The sequence below is a fragment of the Nansenia antarctica genome (assembly GCF_963989245.1).
Source record: "Nansenia antarctica genome assembly, chromosome: 5".
NCBI lineage: Eukaryota > Metazoa > Chordata > Actinopteri > Argentiniformes > Microstomatidae > Nansenia > Nansenia antarctica.
In genome coordinates this window covers 54,993,637-55,004,197 of record NC_137690.1, presented here as the reverse complement: position 1 = coordinate 55,004,197, position 10,561 = coordinate 54,993,637, and the positions used below count along the sequence as shown (strand labels likewise).

The 10,561-nt window shown below is 44.3% G+C and overlaps 2 protein-coding genes across 2 annotated transcripts in view; one reads left to right on the top strand and one right to left on the bottom strand.

The window, feature by feature from the left end:
• Positions 1–737: 737 nt before the first annotated feature.
• On the bottom strand, positions 738–4,257 carry srd5a1 (steroid-5-alpha-reductase, alpha polypeptide 1 (3-oxo-5 alpha-steroid delta 4-dehydrogenase alpha 1)). Its single transcript, XM_080530916.1, has 5 exons — positions 3,851–4,257; positions 3,415–3,581; positions 3,047–3,148; positions 1,580–1,730; positions 738–1,086 (listed from the first exon to the last, which is right to left on the bottom strand). Exons 1-5 carry the CDS (start codon positions 4,159–4,161, stop codon positions 1,020–1,022), a joined length of 798 nt encoding a protein of 265 aa, XP_080387042.1. The 5' UTR covers positions 4,162–4,257; the 3' UTR covers positions 738–1,019.
• Positions 4,258–5,004: 747 nt separating this feature from the next.
• The window catches only part of nsun2 (NOP2/Sun RNA methyltransferase 2), a 10,884-nt gene continuing 5,327 nt past the window's right edge, over positions 5,005–10,561 (top strand). Inside the window, exons 1-9 of the mRNA XM_080530908.1 lie at positions 5,005–5,183; positions 5,992–6,149; positions 8,030–8,134; positions 8,306–8,411; positions 8,652–8,723; positions 8,854–8,938; positions 9,073–9,265; positions 10,150–10,224; positions 10,376–10,506. Of these exons, the coding sequence (XP_080387034.1) occupies positions 5,103–5,183; positions 5,992–6,149; positions 8,030–8,134; positions 8,306–8,411; positions 8,652–8,723; positions 8,854–8,938; positions 9,073–9,265; positions 10,150–10,224; positions 10,376–10,506 (1,006 nt within the window). The 5' untranslated portion in view covers positions 5,005–5,102. The remainder of the gene's footprint in view (positions 5,184–5,991; positions 6,150–8,029; positions 8,135–8,305; positions 8,412–8,651; positions 8,724–8,853; positions 8,939–9,072; positions 9,266–10,149; positions 10,225–10,375; positions 10,507–10,561) is intronic.

The following is a 10,561-nucleotide window of genomic DNA, read 5'->3' as shown; positions in this document are numbered from 1 at the left end:
CCACCACTGCCGTTGTGCCCTTGGGCAAGGAACTTAACCCTTAACTGCTCCGGGGTGCTGTCCCTGACCCTGGAATGTGCTGTGGTGTGTGTGTGTGTGTGTGTGTGTGCTGTCTCGGGGTGGGGGTGGGTGCTAAAAGATAATTTCCCCTCGGGGATCAATAAAAGTATATCCTCTTCTTCTTCTTCTATTAGTCCAGGTCTGCTGTGGAGGGGGGTTAATGAGGACAGAAGGGAGAGCAAGACTGAGGAATGAAATGCAACTGTGCTACATGACTGTCCACTTCTCCAGATGAAAAACTCAGGTCGTCCTGGCAAAGCTATGTTCTCGAATGTCAATACCTCTCCTACTAGCTGATGCAGTGCAGTACAAAGAGAAAGAAAATGGCTTCCTATCATTTGAGAGATTTAGAGCTCTTGTGTGATTCGTTGCATTTGAATGGACATAAAAAAACGACGAGGAGTACCCCAAGAATGAAGGCTCTGCTGTCAGTCAGGATTTGTTGAGAGCAGATGGATGAGAGAATGGAGTGGAGAGACGGATGGAGTGGAGGTGCAAACGAAGGCTCCTAAAACTGAGGAAACGGTTATTGCTAGTACAGTAGATCGTTATTTAATTACAATTCATTCATACAGAATTTATTTAAGTATACCACACAGTTTTTCTTTAAAAAAAACTGAAGACAGCTCCTTCATACAGTATCATTGAACCGAGTGAGGTTGCTCGGTTCAGTGTGAAACAAGATAGCCTTATCAAAGTATCAGTCGTCAGTGAATATGTGTGTTGATGGTGGTTCAGACGAAGCCTTGACAGCAGCGTTGTTTGTAGAGTTCTTCACTTCTTCTCAACAAAGTTCATTGTCAACTTTTTCATTTAGTGACATTCATGGTCCCTCTTGAGTGTAAAACAAAAACTGTCTATCAATGTAGACAGCAGCCAGTTTGTGTAATGGTGGTGGGCTGAATGGTACCAAGGCTGATAGATGTTAGACCATCATAGTTCACCATCGTAGTTGTCCATTAAAACACAAATGGTATCAAAGCCTTCCTGGATTTGGGGTAATCTTCAAATTTCATAAGATACCACCTATTGAAACAAGAGCATATTCTGAATGAATGTTCAGTAGGCTAATGCAAGTATTCAACGTAATCTATACATATTTCTGTAGATTCAGACTCCTGCTTACAAACCACAACATTACATTACACTGGATGGTGAAGTATGGCATTTGGCATTCATTGAGTAACTTAGCCTTGCATCATCTCCAGAGCAACTTACAGTATACCGAATGCAATAAGGAGACTAAAGCAACAACAAAATGGGAGCATCAGACAGAAAAGCCTTCAGGAGTTACTGTTAGTATCGAGTGTTTCCCACAGGATATTGTGAGACTGTGAGTGGTGGACCACATATTAAAACAACAACAACAAAAAACAGCGCTAAAAATACTTTCGGTTTGTTATGAGACTATGGCAGGACAAATGAGACTATGGCGGCCCGCCACAGTCTTGTCTATGTATGGAAACATTGGTATCAATCGTAATACTGGACTGTAATAACAGCAGTGGGTGGTTGTTACCTGTGGTGGGCCACGGCTCTGCTGGAGAGGACAATGAGGGTGAAGATGGCGAAGGATGCGCTGTGGACCGAATGAGCAGCCAGAGCGAACCCCGCCCACTCTGTTATCTCCCCGAAGAAGTTGGCTCCAGATACGTACACAAACAGACCACCTACAGAGCGAAACCATGGAATCAAAACAGGCATAAACAGACACTTTCACTCATATTGTAGCATCGGCAGGGTGGAGATGCTCATGGGCCTTATACAGAGTCGCTACACCATGCATGTTCTCCGGAGCTGGGAACAGCAGCCATATTAGGGGAACCGTTTGGAATATTTGATGAATGGCCGCTTTTCAGAATCCGAATTCATTGTGTTGAAGAAAATCTGGAACATTCTCAGTCAGTGTTCTTCTCAACAATGAACTGTTGAAAGTAGACGTTGGAGTGTTGAGGTCATTATAAAGTGAGGCAACATCAATAGGTATGAACACAGCTTCACACCGGCCAAAGATGGCTGACGGGTCATCACCTATTTGAATACAGCCTGTGTGTTCGTCCACTACCACTTCGTGAGAATGCCTGACAGGATTCCAGGAGTGCCTGGATGTTCATTTGGCATGACACATCCCACTGCATTCTCCAGTCTCTCCTACAAGGCCTCAGGGTGGAGGATTTTTAACTAGTTCATCACAAGTTGCCCTCAGGCACAAGGTGCTGTGTTGTAGCGAGACTACTCACTGTGTAACCACGCCACGGGCTCCGAACTCATCTAGCACAACAGAGTTTCCTTACCATATGCAATATTTCTGGCGAGAATCTACCATCTGTTGCACAGTTGAAAATTAATGCTCTCAGAGGTGAAATATACAGCAACCTCTCAAGCCTTCTGGAATCATCTCACAGTGCACAGGAATACTACTTGTCAACTTTGGACCAGTTAAACGACCTAGATGTGTATACACTATAAGTTGAGAAGTAGACATATTATTTTGAAACGGCATCCACTCTAACAGCTGTCTATAGTAACAACTGTAGCCTACCTGGACGGTTTACAGTGGGTTCAGACAGCAGAGCACGGATGTAAATATGTTACAACGTGCTGTCCAACTCAATTAACGTCAGGGGAGCCCCCCCCCCCCCCCCCCTCTCTCATGAATGTAGTGCATGTAATGACTCACTGACAGACCAGGGCAGCTATTTGTACTTCTCCAAGTCAAGGCCGAAAAACCTATGTAGCAATTTAAGGGGGAAACAGACAGCTTGAACCAGCGACATCTTGGTTACAGGGCAAATACGCCTGTGCCATAAAGGTGCAGAGCTCTTGGGACAGGGTGGCCATGGTACTATAGTCTATTACCATGGAGGAATAAGCTGTGTTCTCTCTCCTCTTAGTGCATGCTTTGGATAAGAAGTACTTCAAGGGGATTCACACCATCACTCCTTGAGGAAGACACTGGTGTTGATTGGAGAGAAGCATGTCTTACCTGTCGGTATCTTATAGCCAGCCTCTCCAGGCTTTCTTAGGTTCCTCAGGATATGATCAGAGTGAACATTAATCAGCCAACCCACCAACCACAGCACAGATCCTGGAAATAAACCAATGGAAAGCTTAGAATGCCATTGCGTATTACTACTAACCAATGAGGTGAAATAAAATGTTCTTGTATATCATTAGCTCAAGATTATCATATTGAGTTCCCAGGCAATTTCACAACACAATGGAGACAGCAGTTACATTGTTATTACAAAAACACCTTGTAATCAGATTTAGGCTGTATTTATATGGGAAGGTAGGCTTTTTTCTCAATATTTTACTTTAAGACAAGTAGAAAGTGGTATATAGCAGTCTTACCTAGAATGAAGCAGGGGTGTGTCACCCAGTCTGCAGGGTACTCAGCATAGTGGGTCAGGTATCTGACCTGCATGTACCCATTATATATGCAGAAGACAAAGGCCAGGGCGAAAGACACAAACGGTGTGGGTTTCCCTCCTCTGATTAAAAACGGATAAATGAGAGATCTGAAACAAAACAAAAATGATTCGTCACTTCACCACCTGTAGTAAACGTTTTAGTGACAGCTCTAGTGACATCTTGACAGCCTGCACATCACCCTTTATATGTAACAGTTCAGGCAGACCAATGTGTGTGAGAGCTGTTCTGGCATTTAGTCGTATAATTCTAAATCAATGATTCTGTTTATTATTCTAAGAACAGCTGAACTGCACAGAACATAATACATATTAGGTGACAAACCCAGGAGTATATCAAGTGACTGCTACTGCTCTACCTTTGCACATAGTGGACGAAATACATAGCCAGTAATAGCTGATTGGGGAGATGCGTGGTTTTTGCAGCAGACGTCCAAAGCACTAGGCACAGTGGCAACACAAATGCCGGTAGTTCCTGAACGAACCAGGCGAATTTCACGTTGACAGGAAATCCATATTTGCTTGAAGCGTATCTGCCATAGGGAACGTCCTCAAAAAGTAACACAAAGAATGTACATGCTGCCATGAAACACATGAAATAAGCTAAACGGTCCAAAACATACAACTCCTCAGGCTCCGAGGAGAACAGCTTCGAGATGATATCGTCCATAGTGACTGGATATGCAATTGAAATTCTATGTCTACAGCTGTTATTAATAAGTCGTCGAAACAATAATTGCAGTGTTATATCCAATACCGCATCACCCTCTACTGAATTAATCTCAGGTGTCACTTCGGTGTCACTTGTGTGAAACATACGACCAACGAACTGGCGTGCTCAGCCCCATTCACCAATCGGAACAGCGAAAGGAGGAGCGTTGATATGAATACACCAATCGAGTTACTCTGTTTTGCATACAATCATTATCAACTCTAAATCGGATGCAATGTAGCAAAATCACCACTATGCAACATTTAATAATTCGTGACGTTGGAATTATACGTTTTTTTCTGGAGATGTTTATTTAAACAAAAAAACAAAAAAAACATGATCTGATCCTTTAGGTGTTTATTAAATGCCTGTGTGGTGTTATTTTTAAAACGTTGAAATGTTTTAGTTAGTCATTAATAAAATACAAAGGTTCCGTCTCACAAAACATAATGCTGGAATGTAAAAACGTTGACGCTCAATATCTCTGAACTGCCCTAAACGGAAATAGAACCGTAGAATTCTAAGCTCAGTCTAAGATGACGTACGGGTGTGTCAATGATAGCATGTATGTCAGTGGTATCAGTCAGCACCCCACCGATAGCTAATGCTCAAATGTTGAGTAAATTTCCATTCGGACAAATTATCCACCAAAATTTTAATTTAACATTTTAACAAGGCAAAACCACTGCTCTACGATATTTTTTTATCAGGCGAATTCAAAGGCCGCTAAAACTGGTCCTGTCTCACATGGGTGCGCGAGCAGAGTGTGCGTCAGCGGCCAGCGCACGAGTTGAACCAGAACAGCGATCGCGTTTCAATCACGCTGCTAGATCAATAGTTTTCATTCCATTCTGAACACGTTTCGCAGGTATATATCCCGGGTCGTCTGTTGTTCCAACATGGGGAAAAACAGCAGAAATAGACAGAAAAATCCTCAAAACAATGGCAAGCCGGGTGGAAGAGACAACAGAGATAACGCAGTAAGTTTCGCAGCAACTCATAGGTTTGCTATTAGCATACGTGTAGTAATGCTAGCTAACATCCAATGACTATCATGCCGAGTGTTCTATCAAGATAACAAAGCGTAATTGGTTCACAGACCACCGCCTAGATCGTGATGGCGTATCCATTGCACAGTTAAACGCATATCGTGAGCTGCCACACAATGTGCGATTTGTGTTTTTACCTGTTGCTTGGATGCTGGTTAGCTACAGCATCTGTCCAATACATGATACAACTGATTTTGTAGTAATGACAGTTCATTTGGGGCCCTGGACTGTGAGAATACTCGAAATATAAACTACATGAACAATGTCTTAGCACTAACTGTCTAGTTATTTCAGATGAGTGATTACCTCAAGGAAGGAGATGTGCAATATGACAACCCTAGTTGACTATCTGTGCAGTATAGTACAGTGGATTGTGTACATAGCCTCTATTGATGTAAACCAGCTCTTTATCTTCTTGTGATTTTATGCATCTATGCTTTTTCCAAAATGTGTTTCTTTTTTCCTTTCTTAAACACCAGGGGAGCCTCCCCTCCTAAATTTCGTTGTTTGGTACCTGTACTGTAACAATGACAAATAAAGTCTATCTATCTATGTTTAACCACAGGTCTGCTTCATTGCTCCCATGCATTTGTTCATGTCCTAGCTACCCCTGCTTAGCCTATTGATCTACCCTCCCAGCATGCCATTGGAGCTGAGGTTACCTCCAAACACTCACTTCCTTCACTCTACCCTTGGGCTAATAAGTCCTTTCCTATTCTTTCTTTCCTCTGTCCTCCAGGGCTGGGGTGCTGGCTACGCTGACATCGTGAAGGAGAACAAGCTGTTTGAGCAGTACTACCAGGAGCTGGGGCTGGTGCCAGAGGGAGAGTTTGAACAGTTCATGGATGCCATGAGGGAACCATTGCCGGCCACCATCCGCATCACTGGATACAAGAGGTGTGTACGGGACCCTCTGTGGCCTGAGCGGACCTCACAACTTTATGTATGTGGAGTCCGAGGCTCACCTGTGTAGGCTGCCGAGGGGGTTTACCCGGTGGCGCGGTGGCGTTTTTAACTCCAACATTTCAGTGGGGTCACTGTCAAAAACACTCAGATGCATGCCAGTGGAACCACAGTCAAACAACACACATCACCCGTCATGAATGCAGTTGGATGTAGCCTACGTGAAGACGTAGCCTATTGGCAGAATATCTTTTAAGATGAAGAAGAAATATGTGGAACTCCTTCTCGTGGGCGAAAAACAGAAAGCTAACATGTTGGAAATGATGCACGATGGATGCAGCTTCTATTTTCAACATGTTAGCTTTCTGTTAAGCGATGACAGCTTGCTATGTGGCTACTTTTCCAGTCCAATTTGCATGCCGCACGGGAAAACAGTAGTAAAGATGCGGCAGACATCTAAACAATAAACAGTTGCCTCAGTCAACAAGCTGGCGATGCTCAACTCTACAAACCCCCAAAACTTTGTTGTCTCGTCAGCCTGCACTGCCACAAAGGCAGGGCTCCGTAGACACCTCTGTAGCAATCTCCTCCCTGTACACATCGTACATACACTCACTGAGCACTTTATTAGGAACACTATACTAATACTATGTAGGGCCTGGCTTTGTTGTCAAAACTGCCTCAATTCTTCGTGGCATAGAACATTCCTATGAGATTTTTCAGGTGCAATTTCAAGCTGTGAATCTACATTCTACCACATCCCAAAGGTGTTCTATTCGATTCAGATCCGGTGACTGGGAAGGCCACTGAAGAACACTGAACTCATTGTCATGTTCATGAAACCAGTTTGAGACGACCGTTGCTTTGTGACATGGTGCATTATCATTCTGGAAGTAGAAGCATGAGAAGAAGAATTAGAAGATGCTTAAATTGTGGCCATGAAGGGATGCACATGGTCAGCAACAATATTCAAGCAATGATTGATTCGTATTAATGTGCCAAAATGTGCCAAGAAAACATTCCCCACACCATTACACCACCTGAATGAATGAGGGTGAACAGGTGTTCCTAATAAAGTGTCCTGTGAGTGTACACTCTTAACAGTTTTTTTTGTATAATTGTGGATGTACTCGGACTCAACGGAGAGGCGTACTTTGAACATTGGGCCAGTATCATATGTGGAGGTGGTGCCAGTTTTGTTCTGGCCCCTGTCAATGAAACACTGAGTGGGGAAAATGGTTGTGCGCATGCTCAAAGTAAGCCTCTCTGTTGAGTCAAAAGCAAAACCCGCAAATTTCACACATTTTAGAGCTAAAATGGAAAATAAACTGCACAGCACATGAATGTTTCATTAGCCAAAGAAAAAAAAGTATTAGATTTGCTAAGCGTAGTATGAATATACAATTATATGACAGGGTGATTAATTCACGCAACAGTGTAATATATCCCTGCTTATTCCCTGCAACTTCAATTCCGCCCACAAAGGATGGATGCAATTTGTTTCGCAGATCTGCAGCTTGCATAATCAATCTCAATCACATGATGTTTGCTGCAAGGAGTGTGCATAGGAAGGTATTTGTAAGTCCGAAAATTACTTCTGGGTCGTATGGAAGTAGATGACTTTAGGTTCACAATCAGGTATCACAATCAGGAATCGGATACTATTAAGACCTGTAGGACTCCCCAATAATCCCCATAGCAGCTAACATAAGTCACATACGTACAGTTGTCCGGTCTGCTCGGGCTAAGGCCTCTGCACCTTTTATCAAACTATCCAGAGCACTGCTTCCAATGTAGACGGGCAATGCTAATCTGCAAATCTCCATCATCACTAGTAACTATTCTCAAAGTATTCTGTGTTTGTCTTCACCCAGTCATGCCAAAGAGATCCTTCACTGCCTGAAGGAAAAGTACTTCAAGGAGATCCAGGAAGTGGAGATTGATGGTCAGAAGATAGAGCCTCCCCAGTCTCTGAGCTGGTAAGATCAAAATGCATGCAAACACAGACCAGACACACACACCACAGACAAGACAAGACACACACACCACAGACAAGACAACACACACACCACAGACAAGACAAGACACACAAGCTGTGTTTCTGTGTGGGTGTGTAACCTCTAGTGTGTGTGCGTGTGCGTGTGTGTTAGGTATCCTGATGAACTGGCCTGGCACACCAACATGAGCAGGAAGATCCTGAGGAAGTCTCCCCTGCTGGAGAAGTTCCACCAGTTCCTGGTCAGCGAGACCGAGTCTGTGAGTCAGGAGCTGACTAGTCTCACGTAGCCGTATCTTACCTTGTTTTAAAAAGAATAATCCCTCATTTCGAACGTGTTTGGAGCAACCTTCTGCAAAGGATTTCCCCTAATTACCTTAATTAACGTAATGTCTTAAGATCCCCTCTGGGATCAATAAAGTATATATCTTATCTATCTATCTAATGGTTGTGTTGAATCAACAATGTTATTGAATTTAAACTTAATTTCGTCCTCATAGGGAAACATCAGCAGACAAGAAGCTGTCAGCATGATTCCCCCTTTGTTAATGAAAATCGAGTCCCACCATAAGGTAAGCACAGCAGGTTGTTGTCTGTCTGTATACATATAATGCGTAATCTGCAAGGCCCGGTTCCATTTCTATTGTTAGCCACTTCCCCCCTAGCTCCTAGGAGTCTAATGAGGTTTATGTTCCTGTGTAGATCCTGGACATGTGTGCCGCTCCTGGGTCGAAGACAGCCCAGCTCATAGAGATGCTCCACTCTGACATGGATGTTCCCTTCCCAGGTAACACACACACACACATGCACTACACCCTACACACACCTAAGCTACAGTAAACGTTCCATATTATAATTATTAATATAATTCTTATATTAAATGCAGAATTCTTTTGTCTCCCTAAAATGGCTGTGCTCTAGAGGGTTTTGTGATAGCCAACGATGTGGACAACAAGCGCTGCTACCTGTTGGTGCACCAGGCCAAGCGTCTGAACAGCCCCTGCATCATGGTGGTCAACCACGACGCCTCGGGCATCCCGCGGCTCCAGGTGGAGAGAGACGGCAGGAAGGAGGTCCTCTTCTACGACCGCATCCTCTGTGACGTCCCCTGCAGGTGCTGTGGAGAGAAGGGCTTCAATGCCTCAGCCAGCTGAGGGAGACTCGCTTACCTATCTTCTATCTTCTTTTAGAAGATAAGATTTAGAATCTTAACTGTCCCTCCTAAAGAACTCCTCATCCCCACGACACCCCTATACAGCTTCTCTACTATAAAGAAATAATAATGAAAAAAATATATATTTATATATATTATTCTTCCTTCTTCTAGCATTGTATCTCCTGGTCCTAGCACAGATTACTTTTTCTTACGCTGACTGATGGATAGATTATTCACTTACTTATACAAATGTAGTTGTTGTAAGTTGCTTTGGTTAAAGTCATCTGCTAAGTGCCCAAAATGTAAAAGATATGGACATGTGTGTTCTTGTCGGTCGACGTCGGGGTCGAGACACGGGAGAGACGTGTGGCCGGGTCGTTTCTCTCCCGCTGTATGATTGGCTCCCACAGAGGGCAGAACACTGTTTGTTTATAGTTAGGGAAAACCAGGCATGACCACAAGCATGAGCGAACACACACACACACACACACACACACACACACACACACACACAGCAGTCATACCTCACCACACCAGTCTCTGTGGTTAAAAGAGCATTCCCAGTGTTCTCGCTCAAATGCTGAGTCTGTGTTTGGCCACAGCTCTGCAGGCCTCGTCCCCGTGCCAAAGACAACAGCGTCTGCATTGTGGGAGGGAGAGGCAGGCGGAATGGGGTAGCAGGAAGATAGGGAGGTGGGTGGGGGCGGGGGGTCGGGGGCATGTGTATACAGTTCTCACTGTGAGAATTCCCTGGATCATGCATGTCTAGTGGATATGGGTGTCTGTCAAAAAATTCGATCTGTGCTCTATTCGTAATGTCTGCTCTGTATGTGTGTCTGCAGTGGGGACGGCACCATGAGGAAGAACGTTGACGTGTGGAGGAAGTGGACGACCGCCAACAGCCTGCATCTCCACGGGTGAGGAGGGGATTTAAATATGAGGCGTGACGGAAGAGACCGTGGAAAAGTGGGAATCGATCCAAGTGATATTAAGCGGCCCATTTCCTGGCAAAGCACCACCTCTTAAGTGTGTGTGTGTGTGTGTGTGTGTGTGTGTGTGTGTGTCCAGTCTCCAGATCCGTATAGCGGTGCGCGGCCTGGAGCAGCTGGCGGTGGGGGGCAGGATGGTCTACTCCACCTGCTCCCTCAACCCCATAGAGGACGAGGCCGTTATCGCATCACTGCTGGAGAAGAGCGAAGGTAACACAGTAACACACACACACACACTGTCATGCAAGTTATAATTCTATAATGT

Bases quoted from the DNA above. Each gene is read 5' to 3' on its own strand.
- srd5a1 (XM_080530916.1), bottom strand. From the start codon at position 4,161: ATGGACGATATCATCTCGAAGCTGTTCTCCTCGGAGCCTGAGGAGTTG. The intron at 3,149-3,414 runs GTAAGACTGCTA...GTTTATTTCCAG, and splicing joins ACACCCCTGCTTCATTCTAG to GATCTGTGCTGTGGTTGGTG. The intron at 1,731-3,046 runs GTAAGACATGCT...TTCGCTCTGTAG, and splicing joins TGGCTATAAGATACCGACAG to GTGGTCTGTTTGTGTACGTA.